We start from the raw sequence: 21,219 nt of genomic DNA, 5'->3' as shown, positions 1-21,219 counted from the left end.
GGAAGCATGGGCACTGCATAGTTGCTGCTCTGAACATCAAAATCTTCAACTGGCTGTGCAGGCAAGAGAGCACGCAGCACAAGCTAGGAAGGGAAGCCGCTTGTGTGCAGAATATTGACGGGCGGCTCAGGCCATGGCAGGGTGCAGCAGCAGCACGACCATGTCAATTTCCAGAGAGAGAGAGAGAGAGAGGTATTAACGTCAGTAGAATGCAATGCGAGGGCATATACGACCAATGGTGGGACTTGAACTCGGGTGGATCATGAACGAGAGAGAGAGCAGCAGCAGCCGCATACCATTGCCAAAGGCCTACGGCGGCAGTAGGTAATGTAGGCCATGGTTGAGGGAGAGAGAGAGAGAGAGAGAGAGCAGCAGCAGCAGCAGCCTCATGCCATTGCTAAAGGCCTACGGCAGTAGGTAACACAGGCCATGGTTTAGAGAGAGAGACAGAGAAAGAGAGAGATGATGATGATGGGGGTTTTAACGTCATGGCACTAGATAGCGGACCATATATGATCCATGAGTCAGTCCACGGGGGGAACCTGGCATCTCTACATACAGAGCCTGATGTGCAAATCATTGCATCAGCTCTCCACATGCACGCGTGCGCGCGCGCGCGCACACAGAGTCTTTGATTATATGTGTGTTTTTCTTAGCCAGGGAGAGGCCATCATTTGATGAAAGATGGGGTATGGGTATCCAATTAAAAAGTAGGGTAGGGCCCTCATAATTGGTCATCTCCCCATGATCATATTTTGTTGAAATTGATGTGTAAGTGTTAGAAAACTAGGGCATATGTTCCCTCATAATGTGAATCCTTTCTCCAACATGGAGAGCCTGGCTGTATTAATAGGTATCAACGTGTCCTATACATATTAATGGTATGTGGGTATTACTTTACAGCATTTTCCATTATTTTTGTGCCTTTTTTGCAGGTTTGTTTATTTTCTATTGGGTTTGGGTGTTGCCATATGTTTGATAACCTTACTTGGTCATATTGCCACCGAGATATCAAATGGATGCTGCCTTTCTTCTGTATCCTAACCTAATTGACTTATGCTACATAGAAGATTTGTCTGCAATAAGAGCACACCGTGTGTGCACGTGTGTATTAGGTTTGTGTGCGACGTGCATGTGCACATGTGCATGTTATGATACATTTTTTCCACACAGCCTTCCTTAGCTATCACAGTACATATTTTTTCTCATCTTGCTTGTACTCCTGCAAGGAGCTTTTGTAGCAGATATCTTACTCAATGAGCATTGGGAGGAGGTAAGACATCCTACAGGGCATTACATGCAATCACATGCCTTGTCAGTTAAACTTGCAATTATAAAATATTTGTAGCTTGGGTTTAATACACGCAGCTGATCGCAGGATATCCCGGCTGATCCGACAGGTCTGTTTGAGTCCATCAAGGACTTTGTGGAGGAGAACATTGACGTTTTGAAATGGGTAGGATTGAGCATTGTGATTACTGAGGTAAAGCACAGTGAGCTGCTCATACACGTTTAACACACATCTCTATTCATTTTCATAACAATGATTGCGTATGAAGGTTAACTCATTAATATGTTCTTCTTGACAGGCTCTTGCTGTGTTGCTGGCAGCATGCGTGCGGGCAGTAACGCACAGTCCTGGCCGGGTATCCTATGATAGTGATGACGAGTATTTGCTTGCAAGAACACGACTTCATCAACCTCTTCTGTTTCCCAGACATGCAATGGACGGCACATTACCAACAAATACGGGCACTGTGGAGGGTTGGCCGATCAACCGATGATGTGTGCAGTACCCAGATGGGGGGGGGAAAAAAGGTGGTTTTCTCGTGATACACGTTTCTGTAGCAAGTTGTGCACGAAGCATATGGCGAGGTGTATTCATCACATGCATGTCACACTCACCATGTGTATGTGTGTGTGTGAGTGGAAGAGTAAGTGGAACCCGTTGTGTCCAGGCTCCTCGTTTCAACCTGTTACCTTGTGAGACACACAACTTGGGGTATTTCTAGAAGGCCCTTAAAGAGTAGAACCATGTCATTTGAATTCTATGAGGTTTTGTGACGAGCATTCCAAGCTTTTTACTCAAGCATGTCACTATTTAGTTTTTTTCCCTTTTCTTTTTGGTTTTTTTGGGGGTGGAATATCCTCTTGAAAAAAAGATAATGTTGCAAACTCCATCGTGGGATTGCAGACAATTCAATTGGGGCCTGCAAACCAGGCAAAAAACTGGTGCGCTAGGAAATAAGAATGTTCTTTTCTTGCATGTTACACGTAATGATGGTTGTTACTAACAAGAGCTATATGCATAGTTTTGCATAATTTTGTGTAATTTTTTCTTTTCGTTTAAATTTACTAGTAAAACTAGAGTTCCTTTACATTGAGTCATTGTTAACTACATTGGTTAACATTACTTCGGACGGATGCGTGGCACCACCTTTTTTTGACATATCTTTATGTGTCGTACAAATGTAATAGATTTTGGAAAATCTTTGAGCTTATGACTTGATACTATGATATGCCGTTATATCAATGATTGAATAAAACCAACCATTGTAACATTTTTACCCTCAAGTATTGTAGCTATGAAGTTGTACGATAGTCAAATGTTGAGCTTACGATTTATGTAATGTTGGTAGAATTTACTTAGCCTAGGAAATAAGCTTACTCTAGCTTTTTGAGTCCTCGGACATTCCTTGGGTGCTTGAGCATTGTAAATATGAGGCTTGTATATAAGTCATTCTCAACTAATGAAAAAGGACATAATAATTGTGTCTAGCTTTGTGTTCTTATGTTGATGTGTGTTTGTATGCTCTCTCTTTAACGTATGCTTGCTCTTCTCTTCTCCCTCTCTTTCTCCATCTCCATCTCTCTCTCATTCGTGCACGCACATTAGTATTGCGGTTGAGATAGAGCTTTCTTCCTCTTTGCTCTCTATCCAAGTGCATAGCTCCTTTGTGATACCAAAGGAGGCACGATTTGAGGATCCTAGCTTCTTCACACAAGAGAGGGTTGTTCAACCAAGAACGGCAAAGGGTGCAAATTGGCTATTATCCTTGCATTTCTCATTTCTTCTCCCTTGTTTGCAAGGCACAAGAGTTTCCATTTTGGTCAACATCTCTGGTACCGGTATCAAAAAGACGTCCTAGCGTAGAACTCCCTTGTTATACTTGGCATTTGGTGGGAATGCAAATCCCTCGATTTCTTAAAAGCTAACATTGTTATTTTTGTTGTTTTTTTTTTGTTTTCTTTGGAGCATTAGAAGTGTTGAGCACACTTGGAGCATCAAGGTTCAAGCTACAAGTAGGTAGTCAAATCTCCATTGGTGTTGATTTGTTCAATTTTGTTTTTCAAGATTTTTTACATTAAAACTTAAATAAATCATTAATCTTTGTTTATTAGTAATTAACTACATAGAGTAGTCCATTATATACCATAGGGCTTACTCTTCAACTTTTATGTTTGCATTAAAATGTTTAAAAAATACAAAACATAAAAAAATTAAGAGATTTAGTCGATTTTTTATTTACCCATCTACCTAGAGAGAAAGCTCGCGTTGGCTCGCGTCGAATGATGCATCATTCTTGAAATCCACCTACATTATTGTCCTTATCAAACCTTGGAGGGAATATTTACCTTAAAGAGAAATTAAGGACATTAAAGAACTAACACAACACTCTCTAAATAAATGCCAAAAACAGTTGCAAAAAAATGTGTGCAAAACGGGTCTGACATTGACTTGTTAGAGTTGAATCACGTTTCATTTGTCATTATCGAAGTATGCACCATTCCTTCCCAACTGATGAATCAAGCATGATTCGTTATCGAATTACATGCCATTCCACTCACCAAACCACGTGCTATTCCTCCCCAAGAATTTGTAGCCATTTATACAGTAGTGATGTATGGACATAGGCTAATAATGGCTTAGGACACTTTTTCCTCTTTAGGAGGTTTTTTTTTCTGAGCATATGTATGCACTCTTATGATTGTGTAAGTGATCTTATTATGTCACTTCACTTATACTTCACTCATTCTCATCAATTCACTTTGAGTGTTGTGCTTCTATCTATCTCTTCTTGCTTGTTGCATCTATGTGTATGTTATTACATTGATCTTCAGTCCAACAATTGGTACCAGATAGGTTCTCTCTTGGCTCTCACCCCCTTGTCATCTTCTCCTCGAGTTGTTCTTTTGATTATCTTAGATTGAGCTATCCTCTTAGGTGGAGAAGATATACCATATAGTCCGTTATTATGTTTCGGAGCGTTTCAAGGCTCATTCACATGTTGTAAGGTTTTTGCAGGCAACCCAAGGGAGTGTTAGTTCAAATTGTTCTTATTCAAATTTGGGTATTCTTTATAGCAGAAGCAACATTTGGTGAAGCTTGGAATGGTAGCAGGAATCTCTATGTAGCTCATTTGCATGTTTTTGGTTGTCTTACTTATGCTCTTGTGCCTGAGTAACAACGCAATAAGCTAGATCATAAGGCAGCAAAATGCATTTTTGTGGAATACAACTCAAAAAGCAAAGGATATAGACTCTACCATCCGGCCACAAAGCAGATCTTAGTGAGTAGAGATATTGTCTTCGTTAAGAACTCAGTTCATTCCATGTTTTTATGCAAAAAAAATAGCAAAGTGTATGCTCATGGGATATCTTTGATTCGCTTCTACCTTTGTACAATGCCAAGCAGCCATATGTGGAGCAAATGATTGCTCAAAAGGAGCTGCAAATCATCCGATATTGGTTGAAAATTAGCTCAAACTTCAGCCCAGCCGTACATGCGTCTAAGAGTATGCCAAAATGGTTGGTGCGACATTGTAGGATAGCAAATTAGCTACTCCTTTACCTAGTAGGACATCTTTTGTGGATCATGCTCTCATTATTTTCAGTATATGCAATGAAGAGAAACTTGTTTTCTTTGAGGAAGCACATAAAAATCATCATTAGATATAGGCAATGTAGGATAAGCACGACTCCATCCTTAAAAATGACACGGTATTTATCAGATTTTTCTTAAGGTAAAAGACCGTTGGTACGAGGTGGGTTTATAAGCTTAAGCATAAAGCTAATGGTACGTTGATGATCGCTACAAGGTAAGGCTTGTTGCAAGGTTATGCTCAAGACAATGGTATAGATTATGATGAGACCTTTACACCCATATCTCGTATGACTACAATCGGGTGTATTATTGCATTGGCAGTGAATCATGGTTAGAATGTACATCAGTTAGCTATCAAGATTACGTTCTTAAATGTGACTTGCATGAGGAGGTTTATGTATCTCAGCCTCATGGTTTCATTGAGAAGCGACAAGAATCTAAAGTATGCATGTTAAGAAAAACTTTATATGGCCTTAAGTTGGCTCCTAGGGTATGGTATGAGGAGATAAATGCATACTTGGTTGTAAATGGTTTTTGCAACAATCCAATTGTGAGTACCCTCGATGAAAAGAGGAGTAAATATTACTTTTTGGTCACCGTTTTATATGTATCATGATGAACCACATTCCTCTATATCAAGGGGATACATTGATTCGTGTTTGAATCGTTTTTGAGTTCTAAGCAAATTCATTTGCGAAATTCTAAAAGTTGATGGATGACAAATCATGTGAAGACATCACTTAAAATTTATGTGCTAAACCAAGATGTTTAGGTACGTATCTTTTTTGTTTGAATGCACTTTAAATTCAAATTAGACTGAATCTTTCTTTTTTTTTTGGTGAATGCACTCTAAATTCAAATTAGACCGAATCTTCATGCTAGATAAATGACATCATGTAGTACTTCCACATGTTTCTACAAGGTTTATGGAGCCCATGGTGGGATAAGGTAGTTGTACACCATGATCATAGCATTCATGAATTGTAACAAAAACCACCACCTCTCCGAGAGCATAATTGCTTGGCACAATTCCATTGGATATATGTACAAAGAATGCTTCCAACACCCAGCTCACGGCCATTAGCACACAACCCATTGGCAAGTAATGTAACTTCCTAAAAACATCCAAATCGTACAAGTTTGGCAACATCATCAATTTCTCAATGTTTCAACTCATTAAAATCTCTCTCTCTATATATCTCTCTCATTACACAACTAATCCATCATATCATTACACAACTAATCTATCATCAAAATGAACATTTTTTAAAATCTTGAAGACAACAATATTCGATTTCTAGATACCCTAATGAAATTCCAATGCTTGCATGCTAAAATTGAACAATGTACGATGTAGGGACACCCCAATGGCATCCCACTACTCGAGAGCTCGAATCGTGAGTGAACAATGTTTGATTTGAGGAATTAAATCGAACAATGTTCAATTTTGAGGATAACCCAATGCTTCAGGGCTCAAACTAGACAATGTTTGATTTCACGACATCCAATGTTGAGGACTCAAGCTAGACAATGTTTGATTTCAAGACATCCCAATTCTTGGGGGCTAAGATCGAACAATGTTTGATTTTAAACCCCCAATGCTTGGGGGCTTTGTTTGATTTCAAGACATCCCAATGCTTGGGGGCTCAGATGGAACAATGTAAGACATCCCAAATCAAAAAATGCAATGTAAGACATCCCAAATCAAAAAATGCTTGATTTCAAGATAGTCCAATGCTTGGGGGCTCGGCCCGCTGTGAATTTTCATAGCACTTTCATCCCTTGATCCTGATGCACTTGGATCAACTCCTAGGATAGGTGGCTCTAGAGACATTCTCCTAGCCATCTGAGTCACTGGCTAAAAATGAAAGATGTTGGGTAGTAGTAGTAAGGACTGATAATTATGTAGATGAGCTCTCTTAGCCTCTCAACAATACTTCCTAGAGGGTACTCTAGATTTTACATCAATCAAGGCACTCTCCTCCTCTAGGGGATTGTATCTTACAAACCTCCTGGACGTGTGTACATGAAAAGATAGCTGGCTTCAATCCAATTGGGCTAGGTTTGAGTCTCAGAGAATTAGGTTATGTCCAATTCTAAAATTTTGTAGTTTTGAACCAGTCAGGGGAACACATGATTCGAGGAGAAATAACACATTATTTCATGAGGAATACTATGTAACTCGACACATAACTTGACTGACTGGCCAATGATATTATATTCGATGAGCAGAATTCGAGGTGGGAATGGCATACGATTTGAGAAGGAATGGTGTGCTTTTGTGGGGGAGGAAGGAACCACGTGCATTTCAACAACCCATTTTTCATGATCCTTGTGAGAAGTAGCTAACGATGATGAGAAATTCAACTATTTTTGGAGGTCTTGAATTGCACACACAATTCGATATGAGGAATCATGCATCATTGGACCTACTTTGTATTTTTTTTTTGTGATTTCTTGATTTTCTAAACTTTTTATGTGTATTTTAGGATTGAATTATGTTTCAAATGAGTCTTCGTGTGACCACATATGCCATATTGTCATGTGTAGAGATATAAGCCACGCTAATCTCTCTTGCAATGAGCCTCTTCCTGCTGACATAGTGATAATGCATCTCAATGTGCTTTGTGTGAGCATGAAATACTAAGTTTCTCACAACGGCTAATCCACTTTGAGATAGAGGTAGGAGACTATTATCCAACACCAAGATCAGTCAAAAGGCGTTTGAGCTATACACACTCCATAATCGTTTGTAAACATGCCTTGTAATGAGCTTTACAGCTCGAAGTGACCATTGTGTACTTCTTGCGGAGCCATGATATATATGAATCACCAAGGTGAAAGCAAAAGCCACTACACTTGGCACGTCATAACATCCAGCGCAACCAGGATCACTAAAAGCATGCAGTTGAACATCACCCCCCTTAGCATGGAATAAGCCAAGGGACTGAGTGCCCTATAAATATCTAAATACTCATTCGGCAGCATGCCAAATGCTTACTTTTGGGACTGTGCATAAACCTGCTCATCTGGGAGACTCCAAAATGAATTTTTAGCCTCGTATTACATAGGTAGATAAGGCACCCAATAGCCTGCTGATAAAGTGATGCATTAAATGGTTCACCTATATCTTGGAGACTAAGCCTAGCACCTATCTCTACTGGTGTAGTAACATGCTTACAATATTCAAGACCAAACCATGTAAGTAGCCTTTGTATATACTTTGATTGCAACATCACAATACCATCATCATGCTGCATAAATTGTATGTTCATATAATAATGCAATGAGCCCAAATCTATTATCTAAAATGACACATGTAATTCGGCCTTGAAGGCTTAAATATTCTCCTCATTAGGGCCTGGAAAAAGAGGATTGGATTGGAAAAAAGGTCTTTTTATGGTCATCAAACATGGAAACAAAGGCTGATGAAGGTCGAATCTTACTAATGCATTCCTTTGATACTATTGGATTTAAGGAACTAGGTGATGATCATATTAGAATATCCACAAATGGTAAAGTGGAAGAGGGATTTGGTCTACCAAGAAATAATCAATGTCATGATGAGGTTGAGGTATGCTTGACAAAGTGGTGTGTGGATCAACTTACATTTAAGGATGGAACAAAGTTAACATTACAAGAGCATATGAAAGCAAGCCACTGAAAGGAAATGATGATTACATGGATGACGTTGCTAAACAAATAGATTTTGGTGAAAGCAATCACAAGAATCATGTATTGTCTGATGTTAAACTTGAGATCCCAATCCAATACTTATAAACAAGCCAAGGTATAGTATTGGGCTCCTATTGCAAGAGGACGATGTAATGATGTAACCAAGTAAAAAGGTTGTTGGAATAAGTATTAGCGATGTAATAAAAGTGATCCATCTCGATGGGATCATTTGATGGGATCATATAGACACACTTGTAATGAGTTGGACACCTGTAAAGCCACTAACAAACAAACAAAAGGTGAAGATTCTGATGGTAACATGTGAGAAGATGTTTTTTGGGGTAAAAAGTTTTGAGATCTCTAGACTTTTTATAATCACAAGGGCACACTTCCGCCCATTGCTCATGCATGTCACCTAAATATTTCACTAAGGGCATCATATTTTTTTTCACATCTCACTTCTACAATGCCTACACCTTTCACACTACCTCAATAAACTGCCTACAACCAAGGCTACCCAAATCTTATCACTAATATGGCTTACATCCAGGCTATAGATTGGTCCCAAACTAATTAACCTCACATGCCAACTTTATTGCATTTCCTCACACATTTCCACCTCGGCACAATAGCTTCACCATCAACGACTTGGATGACTCGAGGATGTGTCCATGATTAGGAAGGGGGTAAGTTAACCACTTTATTAGTCAACATAGCTTCACTCATCTGACCTACATCAAGGTGCTTTGCCATCGTACCCACACGAATGGGCTATTATCTTTTTATAAGAAGGTGCTGGAATATATAAAGCGTCCTTACCTAAGGCTTAATGTCAAATAATAAAAGTCTAAGGACTTTGTGTACATACTTGCATAAGACATAATACTAGTTGAACCATTTTTATGTTTAGCTGACTTAGTGTGAAAACTAGCCACTTGTATATAAGTCATTTTTGCTAAGTAATACACAATCATTTCCTTATATACAAGTGACTCGTGTGAAAACTAGTCACTTGTATAAAAGTAATACACAATCATTTCCTTATATACAATTATTTGATGAGATCTAGCACCTAGCTACATTTAATGGCACCCTAATCCTATTAGAAGTGACAACTCATTGCTTCCCCCAAGGTTAATTATGAACTAAGAATATATAAATCCTAGATTAGTACCCTAGCAATGATGAGATCTAGCAACCTAGCTACACTTTGTTTACCTAATCGAACATGCTACCTTGCACAAAGAAAAGGAGAGAAGAAGAGAAAGAAGACCATGTAAGGGTCGGTTTGGGAACTAGCACTTAGCCAACCCTAATGAGAGTTAACTGCCCTATGTGAGGCCGCTAGGGACTCACTCCACCTCCACTTGTGTCACTCCATAAGCTAGGTAGTGAGAAAAGAGGAAGGGAGCTATGGAGAGTTCAATCTCTACTCTATGCCTTCATGTGTGCAAGAGAGATATGAGGGAGAAGACAAGAAGAGGGATAATAAGAAGTACGACAAGAAGCCATCACCTACATGCACACAACCAAAATCAAGTAAGCAAGCATAAACCTACACACACCCCCACCACCATAGCCACAAGAGAGTGAGAGTGAGAGAGAAGGAAAACTCAACTGTGAGAATGGGATTATCCCTTTTCATATTTCATAAGTCACTTATATACACGAGCTCTCTTTTTACAATGGCCGGCCACCCATTTCACAATTGGGGCCCAAAACTGTCAGTAAGGACTACCGAACTGTCAGTTCAGAAAAGAATAAGATAATCTTTTGTCTAACTAACACGATTTTGCATTAAATATCTCCTTAGTTTTTTTTGTTTCCCGAAGATTCCGCATCTCTCTTGACGACGTGTGCAGGCCTCTCATAAAGAATCCATCATCACTGAACTTAATGATTGTATGGATACCGCCACACTTCCACGATTCATGTTACAAAAAGACTATGAGATTGACAAGCAAACTTTGCAACCTCAGAAGCACAAAAAATGGCCGATACTAGTGAGTCACAATCTCAGAAGAAGCGATTACACCATCTTCACATCGACTTAGAAGAACAATATGCTCCAGCACAAAAAAGACGAAAGGATATGGTGCTGAATGCTCAACAACGGGAAAATATGAGAAGAGAAGGGCTCCAACATATTGACTTATGGTGTGATGGAAGCATATATCCAAAATGTCTAGTAAAAAACTCTACACCTCCATTTGTCAATCCAACCACACTACTGAGGTTTGCGGGTGATGGACAAAATGGACTTCTTGGTTATATTTCAGCACAGTCTGCATTTGCAGAAACATATAAAACAATGTACCTACAAGAAAAGGGGGCCAGGATTCAAGAGATAGCTATTCGTGCAAAATTGGAGCAGCAGTTGCAGAATGAAATTGAGGAGCATTCAAAGAGTAAAAAAGAGTTGACAAGATCAAGAAGGAAGAGAACCGTGCTTGGAGACAGACAACGAAGCAGGAAGATTAAAAACATTGCAAATTTGAAGGCTGGGACTGGTGGATGCAAGCGAAGAATTCAAGAAGCAAGGCTAGTTTGTAATTTTTCATTTTTTATACTAAAAAATGCTCTCAAATGACTATATCTATTTTGTCCATTAACGCAAAACAGGATTGAAAGTGTTGAATAATATAGGCATATTGTGTTGTTACTATAGGAAACTATTGGAGCCTGCAAAAGAAAATATGGATCCCAACCTTCTTCCATGAAAGGATTGCTTTCTTGTGGTGTAGCAAAAGGTTTGATTGAAGAAAAAAAATACAAAACAATCAAACGCAATGTTGTAGAGGACTTTATATCCAATAATCAAGTTGATGGTACTATAATCCAAGAGGCTCTTGATGTTAGTGAAGTTAGCAGGAAGGGATATAGTTCGATTTTCCATGCGATATCCTCAACTTTGAGAGATCAAAGGATTAAACGAGTTTTACTGCCAAATCCAGCAATCATGTGGAAGATAAGAGGTCATTTGAATGAAAGTATAGATGAGTTTATTGGACAATATATCCATATTGAAGAAATATTTCATGGTGGTAAAGGAACCACTGTGTATGACCCTTGGAACAATATATTTGTAGATCTACAACAACTTCAAAGAAGAATGGTCGAGTTTTATGGAATAACATTTGAAGAGTGCAAAGGCATTTGAAAATTTGTTATCAAACTGGATGAGTGTGAGGTTGTAAAGGAAAAGAAAATGGAAAGGATTACTATTACATTGATGAATGGAGCACTTGATACATCATTGAGACTGAAGCGAGTTCGAAGTATTTTAGTGTGCAGTCAGAGAAACACATATGGTGGTTAGGCTCGTTCCAGGTATGATCATTTTTTGTTTCGTACTTGATTTTAGTCAATGTTTTCAAATCTTTTATAGTAAGACTTTTGTTTTGTATAATCACATGTGAAGACAGAAGACCATGAAACACTAGATTGGGTGTTTCACCACACGAAAATACCAAGAATAATTAAAAGACAAGTGCAAGGAGAGAATCTCCATGTTGCAGGAAAAGGTGATTTTCAAGTAGAGTGGCACATGCAGGAAAAGGTGATTTTCAAGTAGAGTGGCGAGGGATCTTAAAACACTTAAGTGCATGTATAACGTTAGTAAAGGAGGTAACTCAAAGTCTCCTTGTCTTTACTGCAAAGAATCAGCTCAAGTAATGGATTCCAAATGGTGGAAGAGAGCACCTAATAGAGATAAAGTTGACCCTGACTTCAAGGCTATTCTTGACATTCCACTTTGTAATGTTCACATATGCACATTGCATGCTCTATGTCGAATTATTGAGAAATTGGTATTTTTGTATATTGGATTTGCTTGGAAACTCCGTCCCGAAAGAAATAGAAAGGATGCTCTTCATGCATTGGAAAAAGTGTTATCCGATATAGGTCTGCATGGAGGTGATGTTCATATCACAAAGGATTTTAAAAAGTCTACCAATGGCAAGGAGGTACCAATCAAGCCCTCTATTGGTGGTGTTAAGGCAAGAAGATTCTTGTCTCGACCCAAACACAGTAGTAAGCAAGTAAGGAAAGGTAGAACAGTTTCAAGGATTAGTTATGGATTGTGGAAGCAAGTCCATAATGCCGTGAAAGATCATGAGGCAGATGGGGAAGCACGAAATGTGAAGGCAGAGGTGTGGAGGTCTCTTGATCAACTCTTCATGTTTTGTGACAATGTAACATGGACAAAGAGTGATTACAAGAACTTTGAAGAGGCAATTAAACATTTTGGGAAGTCAATGAAAGACGCGTGGACAGCCTGCAATACTACATGGTAAAGTGATGTCTTCTTCTTTTACTTAAGTGTGATCCTCTTTTCTTTTATAACTTACTATGCATTCTTATGTCTCTGTGAAAACAGCATATCATCTACAACCACCTTCCCTATTTTGTCAAAAAGTATGGATGCCCAGCAATTTGGTCTACCCAAGGCATGGAGACGTCTCACTACATGGCACGTAATGCATTTTTCAGACACACACAACACTATGGAGGGAGTCAAAAGGCAAATAGTCTGAAGGAAGTCTTCCAATGGTTTTACCGAGGCATTCTACAAATGCATGCTAAAAGAAAAGTTGCTAGTTCCAAAGTCAAGCTTGCTTTTATTCTAGCCCAAAAGCAAAGATGAAGACAAACTTTGGACAATTCAATGGTAGCAGAGAGACATAGACAATGGAGGGATTCGAAGATATTTAGAAACCATAAATGGGCAAGTAAACATGAATAGTAGTTTGTAACTTATTGGTGTTATGTCCACATGTTTTCAAACTCAATCAATAGATTTTTATTCTGTGGAACAAGTGACTCTTGGTGTTATGCCTATATGTTTTGAGACTCCATCAAAAGTATTTCTTTTGTGAAACATGTGATCTATATTGACAAGCATCAATACATCCATGAGCTACACAAAAAATTCAATCAATACTACTTAATTATGCTAGACACACTATTGATCCTTACCAATAAGGTACCGAGTGTCAAACGCTTTTAGAAGCTACTGAGTGTGGGAAGAGTACTGAAGTGTCGTATGGTGATGGGACAAATGCAAAAGGGTACTGATCGTCCGTACGGACAAGGAACTGATGAGGATCAAAGACTTTGTACAAATCAGTTCAACTTCAACATAATGTTTGTGCTATATTTGATGACTAAATCCTATTACTCCCAAGGCCTGCCAGTCGGAACTCTCTTTTTGAACTTGATTGGACTCTTTTTCTTCCTTTTGTTGGCTTGATGTCGACTGTCTGTTTATCAATGCTTGCCTCTGTTGCTTGTCTGAGAGGGGTATCCTTGTCTTCAGCTATCTCCACGTGTTCTTCTTCTTAGATTGTGTGGCCTGATGCAATCATGGGTGGCTCTCGAAACCTTATGAGCTTGTGCTTTCCATAGCCCTCCAGACATTTGGGCTCCTTAACACCACATGCTAATGCATAAGAAGTGTAAGACAAAAAGTAAGAGGCCCTAGAGGCCTGCTTATTCACATAATCCCCAAATATATCTATGGCGGACAACCTCTCTATTAAAATGATCTTTTCCTTTTGCCATGGAAGATCATGTCCACCTAAAACCCTAGACAATTATTTAAAGAAGTAAACAATGGCTTTTCCATTGTTGCTCAACTGCCTATGGTAAATCAAGATCTTAGCACTGCCTAGATCATGAATATAATGAGCTAGGCTTGACATTTTGCCAAACCCAGCCGGCCTGCTTCCACTTGTTCTCTGGAGGAATGTGTCATCCTCAATTTGTAGTTGCCACGTATCAAAAGATTGGAGTGAGACAATAATACATAACTACAAAACATTTAAACACAAGATAAAGTATTTGATTTGAAGTAATAATATCATACCTTCTCATTTTCATCAAGCAACAAGAAGTTCATCTTTCCAAAGATTTATTCCTCTCCCCTCCAGTCCAGCCTCTTCTTTAAGCTTTTCCTTATGAAGTGCTGAGAGATTCATAGCTTCCTGGGTGAGCTGCTGGAAGGCAGCTTCATCTGGCTCTTGGAAATTTTCAGCCTCTTTGAAACAAATAGTAAGGGCCTCCGCAGGATCAAAAGTTGTTTCCAAAGCTAGTAGTGAATGGTCATCCTCTATGCCAACCTCCTTGTCAAGCCTTGAAGCCTGGGCAATAAGGGAAATGGCATAGTCCTCCCTCAAATTGAACATACACTCTATATCATGGAGGAAAACATAATCTTTACCACCAATCAAGACACCTGGAAGCATGGGCACTGCATAGTTGCTGCTCTGAACATCAAAATCTTCAACTGGCTGTGCTGCCCTAAGAGTTTCAGTCCTCAGTTGAATAAGGTCAAGAGCAGCCACTTGCAGCCCCTCATCCTCGAGGTTGATATCTTCTTCCTGCTCTGCCATATCTGTTGCCACAGGAATATCCTCTTTTACCTCTGCTACAGATATATCTTCTTCTTCAGCCTCCTGCCCTTGCTCTTCTAGAGATTGCTGATGGAAGACAATGTACATAAGGAATGCCATGGTTTCCTCAAGCACTCTACACTTTCTGGTGTGCAAGTTATAGCTGAATTTATATTCCTCAGGCAGGCTGTCAAATCTTCTATTCACATGGTACCTCAGCCTGTCAATGGAGACAATATGATTTATATGCACAAAAACCTTTTCACCTTCTAAAATTCTTCTTGCCTCTGTCAGTTGTTTGAAGGTATCCCAATGGTCTGAAAGAAAATCTCTGTGATGCTCCAAAACAGAGCTCATAGTGAACTCCCTGTTGAAAATACTGTGGTATATGTGGAAGTTCCTCTGAGCCTTGCACTTGTGAAGAAAGTCAAATAGGAGCAAATCTGGAAAAGGGTCCCAAGAAGGGAAGGATGACACGTTTGGGAGTCAAGGGAAAATACAAAGGGATGATGACAGTCATCCAAGAAGAGAAATGAAATCAAAGTTGGGAGAGCACAGAAGGGGGCAAATCAATAATTTGGGGGAAAAATGGTGTGGTGCAAGCGGCAATGGCAGAGTGGGTCGTGGGTGCCGCAGCAGGTAACATGCGAACTGCAGGCAAGAAGGCGCGCATCGCAAGCAAGTGACATGAACTGCAGGCAAGAGAGCACGCAGCACAAGCTAGGAAGGGAAGCCGCTTGTGTGCAGAATATTGACGGGCGGCTCAGGCCATGGCAGGGTGCAGCAGCAGCACGACCATGTCAATTTCCAGAGAGAGAGAGAGAGAGAGGTATTAACGTCAGTAGAATGCAATGCGAGGGCATATACGACCAATGGTGGGACTTGAACTCGGGTGGATCATGAACGAGAGAGAGAGCAGCAGCAGCCGCATACCATTGCCAAAGGCCTACGGCGGCAGTAGGTAATGTAGGCCATGGTTGAGGGAGAGAGAGAGAGAGAGAGAGAGCAGCAGCAGCAGCAGCCTCATGCCATTGCTAAAGGCCTACGGCAGTAGGTAACACAGGCCATGGTTTAGAGAGAGAGACAGAGAAAGAGAGAGATGATGATGATGGGGGTTTTAACGTCATGGCACTAGATAGCGGACCATATATGATCCATGAGTCAGTCCACGGGGGGAACCTGGCATCTCTACATACAGAGCCTGATGTGCAAATCATTGCATCAGCTCTCCACATGCACGCGTGCGCGCGCGCGCGCACACAGAGTCTTTGATTATATGTGTGTTTTTCTTAGCCAGGGAGAGGCCATCATTTGATGAAAGATGGGGTATGGGTATCCAATTAAAAAGTAGGGTAGGGCCCTCATAATTGGTCATCTCCCCATGATCATATTTTGTTGAAATTGATGTGTAAGTGTTAGAAAACTAGGGCATATGTTCCCTCATAATGTGAATCCTTTCTCCAACATGGAGAGCCTGGCTGTATTAATAGGTATCAACGTGTCCTATACATATTAATGGTATGTGGGTATTACTTTACAGCATTTTCCATTATTTTTGTGCCTTTTTTGCAGGTTTGTTTATTTTCTATTGGGTTTGGGTGTTGCCATATGTTTGATAACCTTACTTGGTCATATTGCCACCGAGATATCAAATGGATGCTGCCTTTCTTCTGTATCCTAACCTAATTGACTTATGCTACATAGAAGATTTGTCTGCAATAAGAGCACACCGTGTGTGCACGTGTGTATTAGGTTTGTGTGCGACGTGCATGTGCACATGTGCATGTTATGATACATTTTTTCCACACAGCCTTCCTTAGCTATCACAGTACATATTTTTTCTCATCTTGCTTGTACTCCTGCAAGGAGCTTTTGTAGCAGATATCTTACTCAATGAGCATTGGGAGGAGGTAAGACATCCTACAGGGCATTACATGCAATCACATGCCTTGTCAGTTAAACTTGCAATTATAAAATATTTGTAGCTTGGGTTTAATACACGCAGCTGATCGCAGGATATCCCGGCTGATCCGACAGGTCTGTTTGAGTCCATCAAGGACTTTGTGGAGGAGAACATTGACGTTTTGAAATGGGTAGGATTGAGCATTGTGATTACTGAGGTAAAGCACAGTGAGCTGCTCATACACGTTTAACACACATCTCTATTCATTTTCATAACAATGATTGCGTATGAAGGTTAACTCATTAATATGTTCTTCTTGACAGGCTCTTGCTGTGTTGCTGGCAGCATGCGTGCGGGCAGTAACGCACAGTCCTGGCCGGGTATCCTATGATAGTGATGACGAGTATTTGCTTGCAAGAACACGACTTCATCAACCTCTTCTGTTTCCCAGACATGCAATGGACGGCACATTACCAACAAATACGGGCACTGTGGAGGGTTGGCCGATCAACCGATGATGTGTGCAGTACCCAGATGGGGGGGGGGGAAAAAGGTGGTTTTCTCGTGATACACGTTTCTGTAGCAAGTTGTGCACGAAGCATATGGCGAGGTGTATTCATCACATGCATGTCACACTCACCATGTGTATGTGTGTGTGTGAGTGGAAGAGTAAGTGGAACCCGTTGTGTCCAGGCTCCTCGTTTCAACCTGTTACCTTGTGAGACACACAACTTGGGGTATTTCTAGAAGGCCCTTAAAGAGTAGAACCATGTCATTTGAATTCTATGAGGTTTTGTGACGAGCATTCCAAGCTTTTTACTCAAGCATGTCACTATTTAGTTTTTTTCCCTTTTCTTTTTGGTTTTTTTGGGGGTGGAATATCCTCTTGAAAAAAAGATAATGTTGCAAACTCCATCGTGGGATTGCAGACAATTCAATTGGGGCCTGCAAACCAGGCAAAAAACTGGTGCGCTAGGAAATAAGAATGTTCTTTTCTTGCATGTTACACGTAATGATGGTTGTTACTAACAAGAGCTATATGCATAGTTTTGCAGAATTTTGTGTAATTTTTTCTTTTCGTTTAAATTTACTAGTAAAACTAGAGTTCCTTTACATTGAGTCATTGTTAACTACATTGGTTAACATTACTTCGGACGGATGCGTGGCACCACCTTTTTTTGACATATCTTTATGTGTCGTACAAATGTAATAGATTTTGGAAAATCTTTGAGCTTATGACTTGATACTATGATATGCCGTTATATCAATGATTGAATAAAACCAACCATTGTAACATTTTTACCCTCAAGTATTGTAGCTATGAAGTTGTACGATAGTCAAATGTTGAGCTTACGATTTATGTAATGTTGGTAGAATTTACTTAGCCTAGGAAATAAGCTTACTCTAGCTTTTTGAGTCCTCGGACATTCCTTGGGTGCTTGAGCATTGTAAATATGAGGCTTGTATATAAGTCATTCTCAACTAATGAAAAAGGACATAATAATTGTGTCTAGCTTTGTGTTCTTATGTTGATGTGTGTTTGTATGCTCTCTCTTTAACGTATGCTTGCTCTTCTCTTCTCCCTCTCTTTCTCCATCTCCATCTCTCTCTCATTCGTGCACGCACATTAGTATTGCGGTTGAGATAGAGCTTTCTTCCTCTTTGCTCTCTATCCAAGTGCATAGCTCCTTTGTGATACCAAAGGAGGCACGATTTGAGGATCCTAGCTTCTTCACACAAGAGAGGGTTGTTCAACCAAGAACGGCAAAGGGTGCAAATTGGCTATTATCCTTGCATTTCTCATTTCTTCTCCCTTGTTTGCAAGGCACAAGAGTTTCCATTTTGGTCAACATCTCTGGTACCGGTATCAAAAAGACGTCCTAGCTTAGAACTCCCTTGTTATACTTGGCATTTGGTGGGAATGCAAATCCCTCGATTTCTTAAAAGCTAACATTGTTATTTTTGTTGTTTTTTTTTTTGTTTTCTTTGGAGCATTAGAAGTGTTGAGCACACTTGGAGCATCAAGGTTCAAGCTACAAGTAGGTAGTCAAATCTCCATTGGTGTTGATTTGTTCAATTTTGTTTTTCAAGATTTTTTACATTAAAACTTAAATAAATCATTAATCTTTGTTTATTAGTAATTAACTACATAGAGTAGTCCATTATATACCATAGGGCTTGATTTGTTCAATTTTGTTTTTCAAGATGTTTTACATTAAAACTTAAATAAATCATTAATCTTTGTTTATTAGTAATTAACTACATAGAGTAGTCCATTATATACCATAGGGCTTACTCTTCAACTTTTATGTTTGCATTAAAATGTTTAAAAAATACAAAACATAAAAAAATTAAGAGATTTAGTCGATTTTTTATTTACCCATCTACCTAGAGAGAAAGCTCGCGTTGGCTCGCGTCGAATGATGCATCATTCTTGAAATCCACCTACATTATTGTCCTTATCAAACCTTGGAGGGAATATTTACCTTAAAGAGAAATTAAGGATATTAAAGAACTAACACAACACTCTCTAAATAAATGCCAAAAACAGTTGCAAAAAAATGTGTGCAAAACGGGTCTGACATTGACTTGTTAGAGTTGAATCACGTTTCATTTGTCATTATCGAAGTATGCACCATTCCTTCCCAACTGATGAATCAAGCATGATTCGTTATCGAATTACATGCCATTCCACTCACCAAACCACGTGCTATTCCTCCCCAAGAATTTGTAGCCATTTATACAGTAGTGATGTATGGACATAGGCTAATAATGGCTTAGGACACTTTTTCCTCTTTAGGAGGTTTTTTTTTCTGAGCATATGTATGCACTCTTATGATTGTGTAAGTGATCTTATTATGTCACTTCACTTATACTTCACTCATTCTCATCAATTCACTTTGAGTGTTGTGCTTCTATCTATCTCTTCTTGCTTGTTGCATCTATGTGTATGTTATTACATTGATCTTCAGTCCAACAATTGGTACCAGATAGGTTCTCTCTTGGCTCTCACCCCCTTGTCATCTTCTCCTCGAGTTGTTCTTTTGATTATCTTAGATTGAGCTATCCTCTTAGGTGGAGAAGATATACCATATAGTCCGTTATTATGTTTCGGAGCGTTTCAAGGCTCGTTCACATGTTGTAAGGTTTTTGCAGGCAACCCAAGGGAGTGTTAGTTCAAATTGTTCTTATTCAAATTTGGGTATTCTTTATAGCAGAAGCAACATTTGGTGAAGCTTGGAATGGTAGCAGGAATCTCTATGTAGCTCATTTGCATGTTTTTGGTTGTCTTACTTATGCTCTTGTGCCTGAGTAACAACGCAATAAGCTAGATCATAAGGCAGCAAAATGCATTTTTGTGGAATACAACTCAAAAAGCAAAGGATATAGACTCTACCATCCGGCCACAAAGCAGATCTTAGTGAGTAGAGATATTGTCTTCGTTAAGAACTCAGTTCATTCCATGTTTTTATGCAAAAAAAATAGCAAAGTGTATGCTCATGGGATATCTTTGATTCGCTTCTACCTTTGTACAATGCCAAGCAGCCATATGTGGAGCAAATGATTGCTCAAAAGGAGCTGCAAATCATCCGATATTGGTTGAAAATTAGCTCAAACTTCAGCCCAGCCGTACATGCGTCTAAGAGTATGCCAAAATGGTTGGTGCGACATTGTAGGATAGCAAATTAGCTACTCCTTTACCTAGTAGGACATCTTTTGTGGATCATGCTCTCATTATTTTCAGTATATGCAATGAAGAGAAACTTGTTTTCTTTGAGGAAGCACATAAAAATCATCATTAGATATAGGCAATGTAGGATAAGCACGACTCCATCCTTAAAAATGACACGGTATTTATCAGATTTTTCTTAAGGTAAAAGACCGTTGGTACGAGGTGGGTTTATAAGCTTAAGCATAAAGCTAATGGTACGTTGATGATCGCTACAAGGTAAGGCTTGTTGCAAGGTTATGCTCAAGACAATGGTATAGATTATGATGAGACCTTTACACCCATATCTCGTATGACTACAATCGGGTGTATTATTGCATTGGCAGTGAATCATGGTTAGAATGTACATCAGTTAGCTATCAAGATTACGTTCTTAAATGTGACTTGCATGAGGAGGTTTATGTATCTCAGCCTCATGGTTTCATTGAGAAGCGACAAGAATCTAAAGTATGCATGTTAAGAAAAACTTTATATGGCCTTAAGTTGGCTCCTAGGGTATGGTATGAGGAGATAAATGCATACTTGGTTGTAAATGGTTTTTGCAACAATCCAATTGTGAGTACCCTCGATGAAAAGAGGAGTAAATATTACTTTTTGGTCACCGTTTTATATGTATCATGATGAACCACATTCC

At 39.4% G+C, this 21,219-nt stretch overlaps 2 protein-coding genes across 2 annotated transcripts; both read left to right on the top strand.

Moving 5' to 3' along the window:
* The first annotated feature begins 684 nt into the window (after positions 1–684).
* Positions 685–1,807, top strand: LOC147634509 (tetraspanin-19-like). The gene is made up of 5 exons (XM_086804461.1): positions 685–689; positions 936–1,035; positions 1,193–1,273; positions 1,379–1,483; positions 1,590–1,807. Exons 1-5 carry the CDS (start codon positions 685–687, stop codon positions 1,782–1,784), a joined length of 486 nt encoding a protein of 161 aa, XP_086660587.1. The 3' UTR covers positions 1,785–1,807.
* Positions 1,808–15,560: 13,753 nt separating this feature from the next.
* On the top strand, positions 15,561–17,396 carry LOC147634508 (tetraspanin-19-like). The gene is made up of 5 exons (XM_086804460.1): positions 15,561–15,634; positions 16,471–16,624; positions 16,782–16,862; positions 16,968–17,072; positions 17,179–17,396. The coding sequence occupies exons 1-5, from the start codon at positions 15,561–15,563 to the stop codon at positions 17,371–17,373; spliced, it is 609 nt and encodes a 202-aa protein (XP_086660586.1). The 3' UTR covers positions 17,374–17,396.
* Positions 17,397–21,219: the final 3,823 nt, after the last annotated feature.

Source organism: Cibotium barometz, chromosome 10 (assembly GCF_041138505.1).
Source record: "Cibotium barometz isolate CiBa-2024 chromosome 10, ASM4113850v1, whole genome shotgun sequence".
NCBI lineage: Eukaryota > Viridiplantae > Streptophyta > Polypodiopsida > Cyatheales > Cibotiaceae > Cibotium > Cibotium barometz.
Note: the sequence above shows the minus strand (reverse complement) of the source record. Positions and strands in the feature narration are given on the sequence as shown.

Bases quoted from the DNA above. Each gene is read 5' to 3' on its own strand.
- LOC147634509 (XM_086804461.1), top strand. The intron at 1,274-1,378 runs GTAAGACATCCT...AGCTGATCGCAG, and splicing joins TCAATGAGCATTGGGAGGAG to GATATCCCGGCTGATCCGAC. The intron at 1,484-1,589 runs GTAAAGCACAGT...TCTTCTTGACAG, and splicing joins TGAGCATTGTGATTACTGAG to GCTCTTGCTGTGTTGCTGGC.
- LOC147634508 (XM_086804460.1), top strand. From the start codon at position 15,561: ATGGCAGAGTGGGTCGTGGGTGCCGCAGCAGGTAACATGCGAACTGCA. The intron at 16,863-16,967 runs GTAAGACATCCT...AGCTGATCGCAG, and splicing joins TCAATGAGCATTGGGAGGAG to GATATCCCGGCTGATCCGAC. The intron at 17,073-17,178 runs GTAAAGCACAGT...TCTTCTTGACAG, and splicing joins TGAGCATTGTGATTACTGAG to GCTCTTGCTGTGTTGCTGGC.